At 37.9% G+C, this 20,180-nt stretch overlaps 1 protein-coding gene across 1 annotated transcript; it reads left to right on the forward strand.

The window, feature by feature from the left end:
• The first annotated feature begins 13,238 nt into the window (after nucleotides 1–13,238).
• LOC121508789 (leucine-rich repeat LGI family member 2-like) lies at nucleotides 13,239–20,180 on the forward strand. The gene is made up of 8 exons (XM_041785874.1): nucleotides 13,239–13,414; nucleotides 13,606–13,677; nucleotides 13,874–13,945; nucleotides 14,419–14,490; nucleotides 14,640–14,711; nucleotides 16,636–16,805; nucleotides 17,704–17,868; nucleotides 18,475–20,180. The coding sequence occupies exons 1-8, from the start codon at nucleotides 13,239–13,241 to the stop codon at nucleotides 19,308–19,310; spliced, it is 1,635 nt and encodes a 544-aa protein (XP_041641808.1). The 3' UTR covers nucleotides 19,311–20,180.

A 20,180-nucleotide genomic window follows, 5' to 3' on the forward strand; every position in this document is an offset into this window, starting at 1 on the left:
ACCTTTTTTAGAAGAACAGCTCCTCTTCTCCTCTTTCCATTTCTACCATTACTGCGTCAGTTTACACTTCAGCACAATACTTAATCTATAGCTCTTATCAACTTTATCTCTACTTATACATAAGTTAACTGTGGCAACGTGAAAACGTTCAAATAAGAGCTGATTCCAGTTCAGATGAGACTATAGAAAAGCTCTAAAGAAGGACTGGGCAACATGAACCAAACCTCATATCTGGATATTTTTGGCTAAGTGAAAATTCATTATATGTGTCAAGACTCTTGATCTGTAAAGATATAAAAACAAAGTTAGTTCTTAGTCAAGCCCACATGGACCAAATTCCAAATGGCATTCAAGCTGTACAATGTCGGCAAGTACTTGCAGTATAAAAATAACATTAAATAAAAATGTTCCCTGAATAAAGTGCATAAAATGGTAATTATTCATATTATACATTTTGTGGTTCTTGGTGTAAAGTATGTTTACTGTTAGGCCTATACTGCTTTTCAATCAGTATCATCATAAACTACAGTCATATAGACAACATTTTCTAACCCTATATCTTTAATGACAACATGTCTGTATTTTAGAAGGACAACATGAAGATTTGTCGCACTGAAATGCCTGAATTAATTAGAAATGTTGGAGCTGTTTTATAAATATATACTCCATTTGAGTACTTTATCTTAAATATTGTTGGCATTGGGCCAAAGCCTCATATCTCCAAAATGCCCACTGTTCAGGGAATGGAAACAATGCTGTGTTTTCAAGGCCAGTGCAATTCTTAGTTTTCTGTTTAGTAGTGATGGGTTTCTTGTCATGGTGACTGAAATGACAGAGCCACTTTATTATTTTTTTTTTTTTTTAAGTGCTTGATAATATGCAAGACCGCTAAATAGGAAGTATTAACTTCTGCTAGAGGCTGTTCTGTTGCTGTGTTGCATTCTTGTTTTGTGCTTGCTGCTTGGTTTTGATGTACCAAGATTTATCTTCACCATCACTGTTGTGTTCTGTCATCCACTTACCCTTATTGCCATAACGTTGTGGCCCCATGAGACATTTCCAGGTCAAATAGAAGCAAGGCTCAGCTCCACCCACCCAATAAAGTATGCAACTAATAGTAATTAATAAAACTTAATGAACTTAATTAATCACAGTTGATGCATTAACTCTGACAGCCCCACTATAAACACTACAGTACTTGGCTGTTCCAAGTTTGTCTCTGTATGTTATATCTGGCTCTTATATGTAAATCATAGATAGTTCATTAATAAAACAAAAACTGGTTTACTGTTTAGTAAACACACCCTACAGTTTTTATTGAATAGAGAATTAAAAATATCCAGCAGAGTTGGGTGTAGCTGAGCAGTTTGTCTCTACTCGTCATCTTTTGTTATTGTAATGATTAAGAGCCCCCAGCTGTAGAATTTAACTTACTGTGTGTTTAAAAACTCAATATATGCACAGGCCTATGGAGTGGTGTGTTTGCACACTTTGAGGACTGAATTTAAACCCAGTGACTCTTTAATACAGAACAGTCTAGACAAAGGCAGAAATTGTCATTTCTATGTTGTACTTTGAAATACAACAATACAATGCAACCACCACAGCGGGATAAGCATGTGGTAAGGTGTTTTTTTTTTTCATTTTTCATAGCAAATATTGTAGGTTTGTTTTTTTTTTCATTTTTGAGTATTAGCTAAATAACAGTCATATAAACACCTGTTACATATGCAGTCCAGGTTTGTCTGCTGAAGGAGTAAGCTGCAACCCCCGGCAGAAAATTGCAAAAAATGCCAGGTTATGTCCATGAGTGTAGAAAATTGAACAATATGTACAAAAAGTACTGACCAAGGTAGAGTTTCAAATGTAAATGACACCCTACTAGGGTGTCATTTACATTTGAAACTAGGGTGTCCCTAGGTTTAGAAGTCATCTGAATTAAATCCCCCCCCCCCTTCTTTTTTTTTTTGCAATGTCTGTAGTTAATAGTAACGTGAAAATAAACTTAAACATATTAATGAACCTCCTTCACTTGTTTTTCAAGTAGCAGAGTGCCATAAACACTCAGGTTAGAATATAAACAAAGTCCATAAAGAAGGCACATAAACATCAGGATAACTACATTAACACAAACAGGTCATAACAGTGTATAGATGTTGTGCTTTAATGACACATGTAAAGTATTCATAGTGTTATTGAATAAGTAATGTTATAAGTCACTCAGTATTGGCAGTAATAGTATTTGTAAACCCTAGCCTCTCATCACAGCTCTGCCCTCTCTTTGAAACAGCTGCCTTTCCTTGACTGAGAGAAATATTCGCCACCAGTTTGTGCCAGTCACTTAGGAGAATTTCTAAATTCATGTGTAGACTGTGTTTGAGACTGTGTCAGCCTTATATAATCCACTTTCTCCACAGAGCCATGTGAGACTGGTGGGAGTTTGGACAAATGAAATGAAGGATTGGATAATGGTGTTGGGAACAATGCAGAATAATGCGGTGTTGTGTGGTTCTGATCTGGTTACTGGGCCTCTGTCAAAGTGTTGAAGACACAAGTGTTGTTTCTGGACAGGGCCCCAGACTGGTGGTATGCAGCAGGGAGGGGTCGAGCCAACAGTTGCTCCATGTGGAGGGCACACTGACAGCAATATCAAGGACAGAGGCCACCAGTATAAAGCCTTTGTCACCCTCAACTCCTACTTTTACAACCCGTGATAGTGATGTGGTGTAAACTCTGAAATAATGTGTTCTTCCATCAGTGGAGGAAAGTACAGTACATCAATTCAAGTAGTTTGGTACTTATTTTTAGGAAGCTGGCTCAAGCTAATCCATCAGATTACATCTCCATTTTTAAGAAATGTATATGAAAAAATAAAAGCTTTGCAGGAAACATTCAATTTAAATCTGTGGTCTCTGTTTGGGTTTTAGTCCCTGACAGCAAAGAACTGTTTCAGTGATAAATCCACTCTTAATCCCACATTCCCACTACTCATGCCCACCATTTAACAACAATTAGTCCTAACAAGTCTCCTGCAGAAAACAGACTTCTACACACAGAGGGGGTTGGTAGCAGTTGCTACCATCTCCTTCAGCAGTATGACATCATATTCAAAGTAAACAAAGAAAAACCATATAAATTGTCCAAGGAAAAGAGTTTTATACACATATTTTGTTTTAAATTGTCCATCAAAAGAAGTACAGTGTTGACCAATTAATGAACCCCCTCTATGTCAGTGTGCTAGGTATCACCATAATTTAGAAAAAGAAATGAGGTAGATATTTTGGATCATCCTATTTTCTGAGCTGGCATTTCTTGATCGGTATGTACTTTTCCGGTTGGCTGGTTTGCTTAGCTTTAGGGTTGGGACGTAACTAGCTACTAAAAATTACTGTAATTGAGTAAAGAAACAGCATTTCTTTTGTCCGGGCCTTTGCACCCCTGGTAGTACACCCAGCAACCACCAACAGTTTTCAGGTGCTTAGAACATACACACAACAGCCAGGGGGTTGTGGCAACCCTCCTATCCACCCTAACAGCGACCTAGGTTATGTTTAAGCACCACATCCAACCATAACTCTGCCCTAAAGCTGTGGTTTTTGTTTTGTTTTCATCAGATTATTTTCCCATGCTCTTGGTAATGTACAAAGACATCCAGAGTGTGGCCTGGGCTGTGTCAATCCTCCTTCCTGCCTGATGGGGCCCTCAGGTTACACGCCTTACTTCAGCCTCAAATTTCAGCCCAAACATGCCTAAAAGTTCTGCACAGTACTGTATATATAATAGATATATTTTTTCCAGGCAACCAGAGCAGTTGGCAGCAGGAAAGATACACTCATGACTTATACCTTGGAATTGTAGTGTTATTTCACAATTAAGTTGACATGTGTTGAAATCTATGACAACAAGAAGATGAATAGTCCAGGACACCTTTGCGAGAAAGAACAGGAAATTTCCATCAAGAAAAACACAAGAAAGACAAAAAGGAAGACCTCAGTCTCATCTACAACTCCTGGCTAGCTTAAAAGCTAACAACAACGACCAGTAACTACCACGGAACACTGCCTGATCAACAGGAGACTACCAAATGCTACCTGTTGAGGTAGCAGTAGGCAGTGTATACGAACGTAGCAGCCCGGCACTCCCAACACTAGCAGCAAAACAAAGCCCTACATTCATACCAGAACTTACATTCTGTATATAAGAGACTGCTTCTTCAACTACTGCAAAGGAAGCGTGCTCGTGGAGTTTACATCATTATCTGAAAGGAAGGAGCAGCATGACACCTACAGTAGGGTGAGGAGGCGGAAGCGGGGCAAACAAGGCAGGCTGCAGGTTAGGCTAAGAGTGGCCCCACACAAACCTGACATACCAAGCATCTTTCTCGTGGGTGCCCGCTCCCTCGCCAACAGGATGGTTGAGGTGAGGCTGTGGATTTCTAACCACTGCCTGGACAACAGTGTTTGCTGCTACTGAGGAGACTGCCAAACATAACTTTCTTGTGTTTTTACAATGTAAGACAATAAACGACTATCTGACTCTCCCATTTGTAAGGCATTACAGTTCATACTTTGTAAAAAATAAATAAATAAATAAATAAAAGAGTAAGAAAAAACACTAATGCATTGATATGAATAAAATCTTATCAATTCCCATCCCTTATATTTCACATGGATAACATCATAGTGAGTGAGAGGAGCTTCAGTGTATCTTCAAATACTTCAGAAACAGTATGCTCTGCAGTCCAGTCTTCACTCAGCACTCATAGTTTCACCCTCAATCATGGAATCAACTTCAGATCTGCTCAAATGTTAAATGAGGTAGGAAACTCCTGAACAAATCACTTGATGATAGTTTATAGGTCTGCTCTTGTGTTTACATTTTTAATACTACAAACAAGAAAATCCATTCTGTAGACTTCTGCTCTAGAGAATCTCCTCATGGAGCTGACAGCAGTTATAACATGACTGAAACTGAACCCTCGTGAGAGGTGATTTTTAGCTTGTGCTTTCTCCAATCTAGATCCTATAAGCCTCCTGTGCACTGCTTGTGTGCAGGACATCCTCTGTTCCCTGGGAGACCCAAATCACTTTATCAAACAAGTCCATGCAAGCAATCAATATAAATAGACCTCAAGGATACTACTGTTAACTTCACACAGACAACATTAGTATTTAATGGCAGCACAGTCACCCTCAAAATGTTTTTAGAAGTTTAAATATTACCTTTTTAAAATCCTGAAAATATTAAGACCTTGAATATTTTCATGAACTCTTAAAGAAAAGTTTGACAATATGCAAAAAGATTTTAGTAGTGAAACTCTTGTTCTCACTTCCTCCATCAGTTAACCAGTGACCTCAGATATTTGTTATGAACCTTTGAAGCACTTCCCATATGGAAAGAAATGCATCAAAACCTCAATTATAAAGCAGTAGTATCAAAACCCTCTAGATTGCAAACAAAGTTATGACTAGGCAGTACAATCATATATGGATTGTCTTCCACCGGTCTTTTACTCTGATAATCTCAGCATTCTTTTCCTTTTAAACTTTACTTAAATATAAATGTAAAACGGGAGGACTTAAATGTAGTTGAATAATTTTGGCCTGTATTAAGATAGAAACCAAAGTTTTTCTCTTTTCTGTTTTTGTCCTCCAGATGGATGAAACCTGATATCTGCCTTTGCTTTGGATAAGTTCATCTGCTGACGTGCAGAAACAAACAGTGAACTACTAAAGGTCATGACCTAGGCTTAGATTTCATGTCAACACATTGTATCCTTTATTGCTATTTAATGATGTATCAGTGCTTGAATACTGCAACAAGTTTTATTCAGTTTGCAGCTTTGGATATCAAACGTTTAAACTGTAATATTTTTAATTCAACCAAATAAACCATGCCCTGTAAAAATGTATAAATTATGAGTACAACTGCCTTATTTTCTACAGCATAAATGTAAATCTACACCCCTAACAAACCTGATATGGGAACATATTCCACTTGTGATCTCTAAATCCTTTAAAATGTATGATTTTCTTTTTCCCTGTCAAAACATGATCACACACATGCAGGTTGAACTGACCTCTACAAAGCTGATAAATTTAGGCAGCTATTTAAAATGGGGACAGCGCTCACGCAAGCATAGTTGAGATCAGTTTCTTACAGTGGCTACATTAAAACAGCAGGTGTTAAATCATGAGCACCATTAATCAACGCCACCAACGGTCCACGTGAGGACCTTTTCAACCCACGGCTCTGACCTCCCCCTCTCACATCAGATTTTGATTCAGAGCTGAGTCACCACCACCAGAATTCATACACAAAATGTACCTACTCTAAAAATAGCAGTTTGAGCGTGAAGGTCAAGTTAAACAGAAACACAGCAAATCTTCAAGTGTTAACAAGTGTTGATTTTACAGTGACAGATTCTCCGAGTTGACAAGTGGTGGTCACACAGTTGTTCAGTTGCTCAGAGCTAACATTGGGGACTTCAAAGCTTTGACATACTCTGGTGGGTGTATACTTATGGAGCATGAAGTTTAAAGATTTTAAGGTATTTTGGTCTATTTAAAATGTTAAAATGATGTTAAATAAAAGAGCAGCAATGACAGCTCTGACCACATGGCACATATCACCAAGTTAAAGTAATCAGGTCACTAACAATGTGGGTTTTAAAGTAGGAAATGCCTTTGAAAGTGTTGGGGAGCTGAATCAAATGTCTTTGCACATCATGCATCAAAGTTTGCTGTGCATCTTTTACACAAAAGAATAACATTTGCACAATAAACATGTCAAACACCCACATGCATTGAGCCACAAAATAATGAAAATGCGTCATAGCTTTAGAAAAGCATCAAGAAAAAGAGTGCTCTGAGTGTAGTGTGATGTATTGTAAATCTGTTTTTGCAACTTGCAGGTCTATTATTGCAATTTAGATTCTGTTGCATACTTAAATTATAGGGCTCTTTTTTCTTGTTTTTAATGTTAATAGTGTTGCAACTGATAAAAAATGTTTGACTGTCACTTTTCTACATTAAATGATTAGTCGTCTGGTCTTTAGTATGTTGAAGAATTTTAGAAAACTGTCCAGCTTTTCAGAATCCAAAGATATTTAGTTTTATATCATGGATAAATTTAGGCTTTGAACTGTAGCTTATTAGAATAATATGAGTTTATTAGCCTACAACTAAATGATAAAGATTTGATTTTTTTTTTTTTTTTCAGATTTTTCAGCATACTGCAAGTACAGACTTGTTGATGCGTACTGGTATATGTTTGAGTTTCCTGCAGGATCCTGCTGTCTAGCAGCGCCAGTGAGTGTCTGATACCGAGCACTGAGTCATCTGCAGCTCCTGGGAGGGAACAGGAGAAGTTTTAGAGCTTGAACACCTGCTGTGAAGCAGTCACCGGCAGCCAGACACTGCACTTCTCCAGGTTACCCCCTCCCAACATTCAACGGTTTCATGGTTCAAAGGGCCTAAGGTCAGCTTTGGATTAGAAAGTGTCATATGCAAGCTAGTTTGGTGGATGTAAAGGATTTAAGTGCTACTCTAAACCGTCAATAACGACAGTTCACTTTAGAAGGATAAATAATCACTAACTGGGTTTACCAGTTTATACATGTTACAACTTTGAGAAACAGAACATCCACCAAAATGTAACCTGTTTTAGTAATACCTGCCGTTTGTTCAAGTTCTATAAAGTCTGCTGTAAATAAACAACAAATTGTATTTAAATGCTAATACATTAATTCTGGCTTTAAAATAAATGCTTATTTGATATCCAGATATGCCGTGTAGTTAAAAATAAAATACAGGAGATATTCAGAGTAGATTTTATCCTTTTTAATGTACTGTGTAATTTCAGTGAGGTCTTTTTTTTTTTTTTAAGATTTATTTTTGGGCCTTTATTTGAAAGAGGAAGGACAATGGATAGACTTGGAAATGGGGAGGAGACATGTGGTAGAGGGCCACAGGCTGGATTTGAACCCGGGCTGCCCGCGTACATGGGTAGCGCCTTAAACCACTCGACCATCTGCGCTCCCAGTGAAGTCTTAACTCAGGTGTTGCACTATTTTTGCTAAGTCAAATGTTCAGTCAGAGAGACCATTTATTCTGCTCGCTTGTTTTATTGATTATTTTCGTATTGTGCTGCATGCGCTTCTCCATGCATGCTTAGACATTTTCATGTCTTTGTCAGCTGTTCACATCACATTTGTCCAAAAGCACTGCTCCACTCTCATAATAAGCCAATTACATTGAAGCTGTCTTTTCAAGTATGGGCTTCTCCTCCAACAGGTCATTTCTGCTATCGTTGCACACGATCCTTTATCTCCTAATCACTGCCTAGTCATAGTTTCATCACAATCCTTATCCCATCAGCCTTCGATGTCATCTCCCGGTCATAGTGTGGTCAGCCTCTTCATCCCACCAGTGCCAGATGATATTTTCAGCCATCCCTTAGTCACCCACTGTTTTAGCAGATTGATCAGCTTTTTCATCTCATCTCATCTGCCTCAGACGACATCATCAGCCTCATCTAACATCTCCCCAACCAGTGTTTGGACTTGACAGGCAGATCTTGCTGCCACTCAGGACAGACACCCTTCACTCGCCTTATCTCGATGTAGATTTCAAGTGTCAAAGACATGCTGACAGTGATGCAATATGATATATGGAGCTTGGTGAAGATGAAGCAGAAAGACTGTTTCTACTCATTCATTAGTCACCACTCATTCATATCTCTCCCTTCTTTTATTCTTTCTCTGTTCCCGCTCTGTTGATCAGCTGATTATGGCCGTTCACTCTCTTAAGTACTAAGCTAATCACATTCTGCCACAACCCCATTTGTCCAATCATTATGCACCTGTCATATTTTAAATCTTTTATTCTTTCCCTTGCAGTCAGCCTGTCTTTTCAGTGTGGACACTGCAACCTTCTTTCCCCCCAGCCATCTCTATTCAGTCCATCAGCATCTAGTCCAGAACCTCACAGGTCTTCTGCTCATCTCATCCTGCATACCTCAGTCTTCTCCTCCAAAACCACCTCATTGGTTTCCTGGTCCAGCATCTCAGAAGTCTACAGCTCATCTGATCCTGCATCTCTCATCAACACCTCATTAATGCTTGAAGTACATGAAGTCGTCATGATGGAGTCTAATTGCCAAAGACATTGCACATTTCCATTTCGTTTATATTTGTGAAATAAATTGTTAAACTCGTATTGAGTCTGTCCTGATCACAATTTGTATGTCTATCTCTGATTCATTTACTAGTCTTTTCATGAGGTGGGCTTAACAGTACAGTTGTCATCATTTTTGGATAGTTGGCTCACCCTAAACAAAGTGTCATGACCTGGCTCAGGTGGTCACAACAAAGGAGGGAGACAACACCATGGCAAAGTTTTTAAAGAAGTCTTTATTTTCAAAAAACAAGCCAAATTAAACCAAGTCAAATAATCAAATCAGGCAGTTTACTATTGAACTGAATTGAACCAAACAGAAGAGTCAGAAAAGCCAAATTAGACCAAATTAAACCAAATTACTTAAAGTTACTTCAAATAGGACTAAACTAAATATTTACAGCATGAAGTGTGTAAGTCAGTAGAGTCAGTAGTGTGGGGTGTGCATGAGTGAAGATAATGTGTGTAAATTTTGTAAAATGCAAATTGGACTAAGGCTCAACCTAATCTTACGTAACTAAACCCAAACTGTGATATACCTGTGTGGAGGCCAGGTCAGAGAGAGAGAGCCTGTGTGACTGCAGGAGCTTAAATAACCTCCTCACTCTAAGCCCAGGTGTGTGACATTACTCTAATCACTGAGCCGCACCCACAGACACAGACACTCAGGCTGACAACACCAAACATCACATGATGTCATGGACATCACAAAAGTTAAACTTCAATCACAGATGTCTTCCTATTTGTGTGTTGAACATTTAGTCATCATTAAGGTTTTAGTCAGTTCTGCTGTTTTCAGGAAGTCTGTCATCTTAAAAGCAGTTTTATTTGTTATATATGTGTATGTGCTAGAGGTCTTCTATTTGTGTAAAAATCACCTAACTCAATATTTTAGTGTTTCTGCCTTTGTAGATATTAGTTACAGTACATGTTGAGGTGCCTGCCCCAAAGTTACTGGCTGTTGATAATTTTTTTAAAACTTTGTGCATAAATCAAATAGATAAGTTAATTTAATGTGATGTGAGTCAAATGTAATAAAATGGCATTGATTGTGTCTGCAGTTACGTGAATCAAACGTCATTGTGTGATCGGGCTGGGCTTTAAACCAGAAACTTGTGTTCAGCAGCTCTAAATGTATGTTCTCAGTTCCTGAATCACACCTTGGTTGTCTAGAAAGAAATAGCAAAGAGATGTTTGCAGTGGCGTCATCTGGTTTCAGCTTGCACGTGTCCTGAGTGTTTCAGGGATACTCTAGCCTAAAAACAGCAATGCTAGATGCAGAGCTGTCTTGAATTATGCCAGCAATGGTAGACATGTACGGTTGCTCCCTTCTGGCAATGGATATTTGGTTTCACTCATGCTCATAAACTACTGGTTCCCCAGCAAAGGTCAGCACCTTGTTAGGACCTGCTGCGACAACTAACAACCCTATTGTTCAGGGAAAACGTCTTTCTATGAATAATGCTACGTGACATTACAGAAAATAGATAATAGAGTTGTATACAAAGAATCAAGTGTGACAGAGTGTTAGAGTGAGAGGTTGTGAACCTGACAGAAGAAGAGTCCCCTTTGAATTAAAGAAAATTAAATACAATGTGTTTGACCAAAGCAGTCATCAGGTAGAGATGTCTGCTATCGGTCAGAAACAGTCAAACTTAGTAACAGGTGATTATTTTTGTGCCCACCCCACACAGTACTCCTTATCATGTAGCTTTTTTGTCATGTTTATAGTTTTGACAAGTCAGCTTTTTCAACTGGATATAATAATTTATGGTCTATTGACTGTGTTTATAATGCTTTTAGATGTAATGTGACAAATATTAAAAATTAACACCATTTGGAATCTAACTGAAAAGAAAAATACAAGCATGTGTCCTAATGACTTAACCTTTATTTACAGCCTTGAAGTCATCTTAACTGTAGAGCCTATTTAGATTATGCTCTAATGTGATACTACTACACGTCTTAAAGCATGTACACAATGTTCAGTTAGAGTTTTTGAAAGTTATTAAAGATGCAAATAGGAGTGCCTTAGGATTTATTTCTCTGTTTATTATTCACCAAAAATGTTGCATGTTTTATGATGGAATATGAAAATGTACAGGTTTGTAATGTGACTTGCTTTTTTTTGAAACATCACTACAAGTCTTTGGTTATCATTAGCTGCCCCCTTGTGGTAAAATTGTGATACAGCAAGCCTAAACAATCACACTGTGCACAGAGCTAAAGGTAGTCCAGAGTTCTTAATATTGAACAACTTTGTTTATAGACATTTATTGATTATCTCCAGAACAAAATGATTTTGCCAGGGAAACAAATTAGATATATTTTTTAACAAATTAGGGACAGGGTTCCTTCATATCCTTGAAAATCAGCAGTAAAAGGTCTTTAAAGAAGGAACTTCGACTAATACATGTCCTTGTTTAATCTTTGTTTTCCAGCCAACATTGTTCAATTAAAATCGTCTTCCTCCTCTTCCTATGCAGAAATATTCTCCATAATTCAGGAAATTCAGTGTTGAATGTTAGGGATGCACCATATTAAATTTTTGCTGATATCTGATACATCTGTATTTACAAGATGACTTTAGCCGATATTGATACTAATTTTATTTCGTACCTAAAACTTCTGTCCTTACAACGCACAATCTAGAGGTTGAGGATGAGAAAAAAAAGCAGTTTTAGATATCAGCAGAAGTTTTCATTCTCTTTTTAAGCTAGTATCTAGCGATACCAATATCATACCGATTATCATGCATCCCTATTCGATGTTCTAACTGTCCTGTGGGAGGACTCCAAACCCAGGTCTTCCCTGACACACAAAAAAAACATACATTATTCAGCTTGTAATAATTAAACTATTTAGAATTAGCTCAGCAGAGCTGCAAAAATGTGTTGTAATAAATGTCCCCATACAAAAAATTGATAGAATTGAGCCAGTAAATGTGTCATCAATCATCATATTTATGACCAAAATATCTTCTTTCGCCCTATAACACTTGACATGTCAAAAACAGTTCATTAAATCAGAAAATGCAGCCCAAGTCTGGTGTACAAAGAAAGACCATGCTTTTCATTTTTTGGTTAGAAGAGGGAGGTGCAGAAACTGAGAAAAGGCATGGAATAAGATATTTTCTTGGACATGGCTCCAATGTCAGTGATGATGGTGAGAACTTGTGAGAAATTAACAGAAACAGCCATGTTTGATAGTAACTGGACATTCTAGTATAAGCATTAGCAGTTAAGATGATAGTAAAATGTACTTATATTTAAATTAATTGTTAAATGAAACATCGGTTCCATGCTTTATTCAAAATATCTAATGGATCAAGCACCAATGGAGGTTTTGGACCCTGTGTAAACCAGCCTTAACAGCCTTTCACGGAACACTCGGTTTTGGTGTGGTCCCTTTAAATGCAAAGTCGGTGTTACCAGGTGAGGGACATGCACTATTACTATGACTCATTATGATGTCACAAGGACAAGCACATTTTGTGTTTTCAGATAGGCAGCAAAAAACAAAGGATTATGTTGGCTTATTGCAGATTTTTTGGATCGGTATATACTCTGAATACCCAACTTTATGTGCAAAATGTATTTTTCCCCGTGGTATGCTCCCTTTAAAGTACTTAATAAGCTTATGTAGCTCTGCAGAACGTATAAAAGACAAAGCATGTGTAAGCATACTTACACAATGCACGCTGTCCATGGTGCTGAATAGCAAACAGTAAAATAAGTGAATTCCCCACATGCAATGAGTGAATTCTCCGTATACAAAATCAATTGGATATCTTTTATAGTAAGAAAGTTATTCGGTGTTAATATATAACATGTGGAGCTTTTTCTCTTCACTTGATGTTCTTGTTGACGTTTCTGTTTTTTTCCCTCCACTGTCCGAAACCGAGGCAGCCTTCCGGGACGCAGCTGCAGCCGTATCAGCCAGTGTCAGGGCTTTTACTTTGTGCTGCTGCATTTTGATGTCGCTCAGGCTGCAGGCGGGGGGAACTGCTGCTGTCACTGACTACCGTCTCTTTGTTTCTGTCATCAATGTACGAGAAGAAACATGACATCTACTAGACAGTTTCTACTGGCCGGTTTGGCGCTTGTGTTTATTTACGGAGCAGCTGAATGTAGAAGAAATTACAAATGTCCTTCAGGATGCTCGTGCACCAAGGAGACGATCATCTGCGTGGGAACCTCACAGATCCCGAAGACTATACCGAGCGAGATCAACTCACTGTGAGTAACCAGAAGATGATTTTCAACCAAAGTCTTTGGATTTAAAAATTAAGCAGATAGTGTTGCATTGAAGGAGACAGTGTCTGTCCTGTGCTCCCTGTCCTGCAGCGCTGGCTCTCACTGTGTCTGGCACAAAGTGCCAAGATGTCCCAGTGTGAGTCTGACTTTGATTTAATGTGTTTCTCTAACAGGAGCATGGTGAATGGGTCTATTTCTGAAGTCACAGAGGGAATGTTTTCACTAATGCCCTCTCTCCAGCTGCTGTAAGTGCAAGGCTGTTTAACTGATCAATAATTGACATGCAGGGCTTTGTTAGCTTAAGGAGTGGTGGAACACAAACAAACACACAAGTAGATTGATAATAAGGAATGCAACCGTTTTCTGTCTATTATGGCCATCAGAAGTAGAAAGAGGCACACATAATAATGGTTTAGTTTTCTGTTTACTTTTTATTAACAGACTTTTAAATGCAAACTCCATGACTACAATCAAAGATGATGCTTTTTCTGGACTTCCACATCTGGAATATTTGTGAGTAATATCTGAATGATTGTCTTTAATGTTTGCTTGTCTGCACTTAAAATAATATTCATCTTAAAACTTTTTGGTTGTAATTTTTTATGATTATGGGTTAAAGGTTTAATGATTTCGGGCGTCTGTTAACCCATGAGAGTTAGGCACTGCATGACACATGAATAATTTATCAGTCAAAAATACCTGTAAACAACTGGAATATACTACACATGCATACAGTTTTAAGTTTAAATACAACTACAAATTTACCAACAGCAATCATACAACCTCATCTTTCTGCCTTCATCCCTCAAAAACCCAACAATAATCCACTCAGCACCATCAATACCCAAGAAAAATATAAATATCCATTCAATTATGCTAACAGCTTAAGATTTATCCATACAAAAACACTCCAAAGTTGATTAATGTTCAATATAATGCATCACACCAGTTACTCGTATGTTGTTGTTTTATCACTTTTGGAGCAGATTCATTGAAGGGAACAAGATTGAAACAATCACCAAAAATGCCTTTCGTGGTCTGCGAGATTTGACTCATCTGTAAGTCTGCTGGCAATCTTTCTCTCTCTCTCTCTCTCATTTAAGCATCTGTTTTGCCAACACTATTACAGAGACTAAGTTATGTATTAAAGGAAAAAAGTCACTGTATTAATATGATATCTTCTGTACCTGTTTATGCCTCGCTTTAGATCACTTGCCAATAACAAGATGAGGTTTCTGCCTAGAGATCTCTTCTTCGACTTGGATTCGTTACTGGAAGTGTGAGTAAGCAGTTGTTGTGTCAGCAGGGTGTGTGCACTCTTATCCTTACTGCCTTGCATCGTGAAGCTGACTCAGGTTGTGTTTTATATTTTGCTGCATTAGGAGAGCAGGAGTATTTGGTTTGTTTCTTCGTCCTTCTTTATAGTGAAACACTGTTTTATCATAACATGTAGTTCTATCATATTTCATTTATCTTACTATTGAGGAAATGCAAAAAAGGTTGTAGATGAAGAATAGTTTGGGTGCAGTCTGAAGAACAGTCACAAGGACTGTAACAAAAACATTTATGCCCTATGTCAGTTTAAAGGTTTTTATTCTGCAGCAAGCAGCTTTATTTTCATTGTTATGTTGCATATCAATCTGGACATCACTGTAGTGACAGTGACTCAGGAGAAACACTGATCCACCATCTTTGATGATAACTGACCTTTGATGCCAACAGTGACGCCAACGGCAAAAAGCCAATCAGAGACTGTCCTCTTGAGAAAGTTGACATAATTTAGCATTAACGAATCTCTCTTTATCTCAAACTATTGGTTTGGTAATCTCAGCGTGGCAAAAAAAAAAAAAAAAAAAAAAACAGGCTTGGAAATATTGTTCAACTTTGCAGAAAGATTGATGGCATTGACTTCAATGGTCTAGGCCATTTTTTCAAGTGAGAGCCACACAGAAGGCAAAGGCCATCCTGGGACACCCTCAGCACCCTCTGCATGCAGAGTTTAGACCTCTGCCATCGGGGAAGAGGTTTACTTATGCTGGGAAAGCCAAATCTAACAGATACCTGAGGTCATTTTTTTCATTAGCGTTGGGATTTTTAAATAAGCTGTAGATATAGCTGCTGTTACACTGGACTGTTGTGAGCTATATATTGAAACTCACTTCCTGTTTATCATGATGAAATCCATGGAAGTTATGTGCAACATGTATGTATTTTTATGTGGTGTCTGGCTTGTGTAGACTTCTGTTGCAAACAGATTTGCCCTTTGGGAGAAGTAAGAACTTCTGATCTATTCTAAATATTGACAATTCTAGATGTTTTAGACTAGGATGAACAACTGAAACAATGTATGACACCACGAGTTCAGGAGCTGCATTGTAGCCTCACAGCAAAAAGGATTTTGGTTCAAATCTTGGTCAGACAGGGCCCTTCTATGCTGCAATGTTACAATGTCATTTACGCTTTTATCCAAAGCGATGTACATTGGGGAGTAATGTTCCTATATTGAGTTTGCATGTTCAGCCTGTGCATACATGGATTCTCTCTGGATACTCTGGCTTCCTCCCACACAGTGTTAACTTTGTCTACTACAACTATGAATAAAAATACTAGTTGAGCCAAAACTTGAGGCTGAAGTAAGGGGTGTAATGGCACTTGCATTAATATGTGCGTTTTACATTACTATTAATTTTAGATTTTGCATGATTGAATAAGTTCAAAGAGAAAAACATGACTAAAAGTAAAGACTACAATGTTAGGATTTTTTTGTTGGCTACAACTAGGCCAAAATGTTTTTGATTTTCGTCAACAAAACCAGTCAAAATAATACAGAGTAAAAATGACTAAGATGTGACTTAACCTAAAGAACATTATAATTGAAAGATTGAGACTAAGACTAAATTTAAAACAGCTCCTAAAATCAACTCTCACACTTCAAAGACATGCACTTTAGGTTAACGACTCTAAAACTGCCCATAGGTATGAGTGTCTCTGATGTTTTTTGTATCTATATGTTAACTTTGTGATTGACTGACCAGTCTAGGATGTAACCCTGACTCTGACAGCTAGGATTGGCTCCCTGCAATTATGAACAGACTAAAAATTTCCTCCTCATTTATTTTTATCTCTATCAATGTAGAAATATTCTCTTTTATTTCAGAGTAAATAGTTCCATCTGATTTTCTAATACTGTCATTTGTCTTTAGAGATCTGCGGGGAAACTCTTTCCAATGCAACTGCGATAACAAATGGCTGATGACATGGCTGAAAAACACAAATGCCACAGTATCAGATGTCTTCTGTGCCGGACCCAGTGACATGAAGGGCAAGCGTCTCAACGACCTCCCTATTCCACCGGGCGAGTGTATCTCCACAGGTAATACGACAAGTACACTGTCAAAGACTGTTATGAATAGTTACGGGTAAAGCTACGCTCCTTCAAAAAAGGAAAGAAAAAAAGAAAATACAGAAAAACACAAAGCAGTAAATCAATACAACTTTTATATTATTAAAAAGACAAACATGTATTATTCTGAATAAAAAAATAAACAAGCTGAGACCAGGCCTGTTCACATGTGTGCCTTTGGAAACATCGATACAGGTGCACAAACAAGACTAGTCTTGAGAGAGTCTTGAGTTAGATCAGCAGCTTTGTGAAGATGTAAGGACTCACGAATGGAAGTCAAAATGGTCACCTGCTGACAGGACACTGCTGTGGGATGAGAAACATAAAATAACTACTGTCCTGGTTCCCAAAACAAAAGTCATCATGTCCTAGACCAGTCTTTGCTTTGTGGATGATTAACATATTAAATTTTTCTTAGCACGGAAGCATTTGCCATTTTAAATAAGAAATAATCTGTTGGTGATTTATATGTTATTAGTTTTTCCAGGCATATCACTGTACTATCACAGTGATTGTGTTATTTGTATGGTTGCCTGTCTCATCAGTTTCAGATTTGTTTATTACATAATGGACAGATTACTGTTGCAAATGAGGAGACAAGACAATTTTACTCTAACATAAAGCTGTTAAGATCTTTGACTTACCATAAGTAAATATACTACAGAGCTACAAGAACAATATCACAAAGTGTAGTGTAAAAAATCAAATATTTTACAACTTTAAACCCCAATATACCATTCATTTCTCCGTACAAGCAGACTTTCACAGTAAGGACTGAATTATGTAATCTAAGCTGTGAGGTTCTAAATTTCAGCTCTTTTTCTTTGTCAGCAGGCTGACAGTTTCTGTATTTGTCTGCATTTCACAGACTTTGTGCGTCATCAGTCCATTCCTATTCAGTCCATGTCAGCGGATATCTTCTCCTTCAAAGAGGACATCTACGTGGCCATGGCGGCCCCCAACTCTAACAGCTGTGTGGTCATGGAGTGGGACCATATTGAAATGAATTTCAGGAAATTTGACAACATAACAGGTTTGGAAAAAGTCCTTTGAAAGGGTTAAGGCTTGTGATTTACAAGAAAGAAGTTTTGTTTCTGTTTTCAAAGTCGGAAGTATAGTGCAAGGTATACACAGGTATATAAAGTATGCATACACTACATACACTGTTGTTTTTTTAAGATATATTTTTTGGGAATTTTTGTCTTCATTCATAGAGTAGGACAGTGGAGAAAGTCAGTCATAGGGATGAGAGAGTGGGGGTGGGACATGCAGGAAAGGAAACACAGGCCGGAATTGAACCCAGGCAGAAAATAGTCCCTAACATTTCGCAAATTACTTCTGTATGGGGAGAATTGTCTAAAACTACAGTTTCCAGCTGTGATGGGAACCTGTTGGCATTTAATAAGAAGGATTTATATTTTTGTATGGACATTTAGGTCCTCAGTAACGAAGAAATGTACCCAGGACTTAGAACCAAAGTTGTTGGTTTGGATCCTTTCAGTGGACTTATTCACACAAGGATTTCTGTCAACCACATCATCAGAGGTTCATTTGAAAAATGTAAAAATAGGGTTATGAATAATATACATCTAATTGTCATTTTCTGTTTTGTAATCATTTATATTTTTTGTCCTCACAGGAAAGTCTGTGGTCGGTTGTAGGTCTGTTCTGATCAACAACCATGTCTTGATAATTGTTACTCAGCTCTTTGGCGGCTCTCATATTTACAAGTTTGACGATCAACAGAACAAGTTCACAAAGTTTCAAACCATCGAGGTCTTTAACATTTCGAAGCCAAACGACATCGAGGTCTTCCAGATGGATGGTGATTGGTACTTCCTGATTGTGGACTGTTCAAAGGCCGGTTTATCTACTCTGTACAAGTGGACTGATCAACCTGACCGCAATGAAACTGGTTTCTACTCCTACCAGTTCCTCCATGAGTGGTTTCGCGACACAGATGCTGAGTTTGTCGAGATGGATGGGAAGTCATACCTCATTGTAGCCAGCCGCTCTCAGGCCCCTGTCATGTACTTGTGGAACAAGAGCACCCTGAAGTTCATCCTTCACGGTGAAATCCCAAATGTTGATGATGTTGTGGCAGTCAAAGCATTCCAGTTGGAGGGGGACTTGTTTCTAGCCATGACTTGTTACATTGGTGACTCCAAAGTGCTCAAATGGACCAATAAGCAGTTTACTGAGGTTCAGGCTCTGCCATCTCGTGGAGCTATGATCCTTCAACCCTTCACCTTCTCAGACAGGCACTACCTAGCCCTTGGCAGCGATTATTCCTTCACACAGATCTACCTCTGGGACACGGAGACCAAAACATTTCATAAATTCAAAGACATATATGTTCAATCGCCTCGCTCATTCATTGCAGTCACCACAGATCGCAGGAATTTCATCTTCTCCTCCAGTTTTAAGGGAAAATCCATGGTCTTTGAGCATATCTTTGTAGATTTAAGCCTATAATGCCAAGTAAAATAATGACTAATCACATTTTTAGTCAGCCAAATAGCTTAATAATGTACGTATGCTATAAAGGAATCTCAAACGCAGCTTACATTCCTTATGCAACCAGATTTACCCTGTTTGGTTTAGGAATAACATCACTGATGGTGTTAAATATGGTTACACAACCAAAACTCACAGAGCCAGTGTCTCAAACCTTCCTACTTTTTCACTTTCTTGCACTTGACTACATTGATGAGGTGGATGTTTTTTCTTATTGCCAAGTGTAGAAAGCTACAAGATTGGACAAGTGTAGCTCCATCAATTTAGATGTCTTGTAGGTTTTGCAGAGAGTTTACTACAAATGTTCTTCTTAGAAAATGTTTTGACTCCACCACCGAGAGTAAAACAAAAAGTCACCATAGACTTACTCTTAACTCTGTGCCTGAAGAAGTTTTTTTTTCGGTAGCTGGATCTTTGTCTTTTCGGGAGACACATTAAAGCCATAGCATCCTAATAACTGTATTTACTGATGTTTAAAATGTGCATGAAACAGCGACCTCTGTCAAATTTTACTGCAGATTGTGTTAGCTAAATATTTATAGCTTCAGCCTAACTGCCTCTATACATTGATAACAAACTCCTGTATGAACAGAGTGTACAAGAAGTGGCTTAACAGAATGTAATCAACGTCTAATTTCTATGCAAAATGCCTAATACTGAATGTTGCTCTGAATTACAATCACAAAGTTAATTTTGAGCTGCTATTTGACATGAAATTGGATAATTCAAATGTTTTTAAGACACAAATGAGTCCTTGTCTTTTTCATTTTTTGATATTTTTTATGCAGTCTTGTTAGCTCTTATTGTAAACGTTTGAACATTAATAAC

This window comes from Cheilinus undulatus, linkage group 4 (genome assembly GCF_018320785.1).
Source record: "Cheilinus undulatus linkage group 4, ASM1832078v1, whole genome shotgun sequence".
In the NCBI taxonomy this organism is placed as follows: Eukaryota; Metazoa; Chordata; class Actinopteri; order Labriformes; family Labridae; genus Cheilinus; species Cheilinus undulatus.

What these genes read in the sequence shown, in the direction of transcription:
- LOC121508789 (XM_041785874.1), top strand. Translation starts at nt 13,239, where the DNA reads ATGACATCTACTAGACAGTTTCTACTGGCCGGTTTGGCGCTTGTGTTT. An exon ending in CCGAGCGAGATCAACTCACT is followed by an intron (nt 13,415 to 13,605) that starts GTGAGTAACCAG and finishes TTTCTCTAACAG; the next exon opens with GAGCATGGTGAATGGGTCTA. An exon ending in TTGGATTCGTTACTGGAAGT is followed by an intron (nt 14,712 to 16,635) that starts GTGAGTAAGCAG and finishes ATTTGTCTTTAG; the next exon opens with AGATCTGCGGGGAAACTCTT.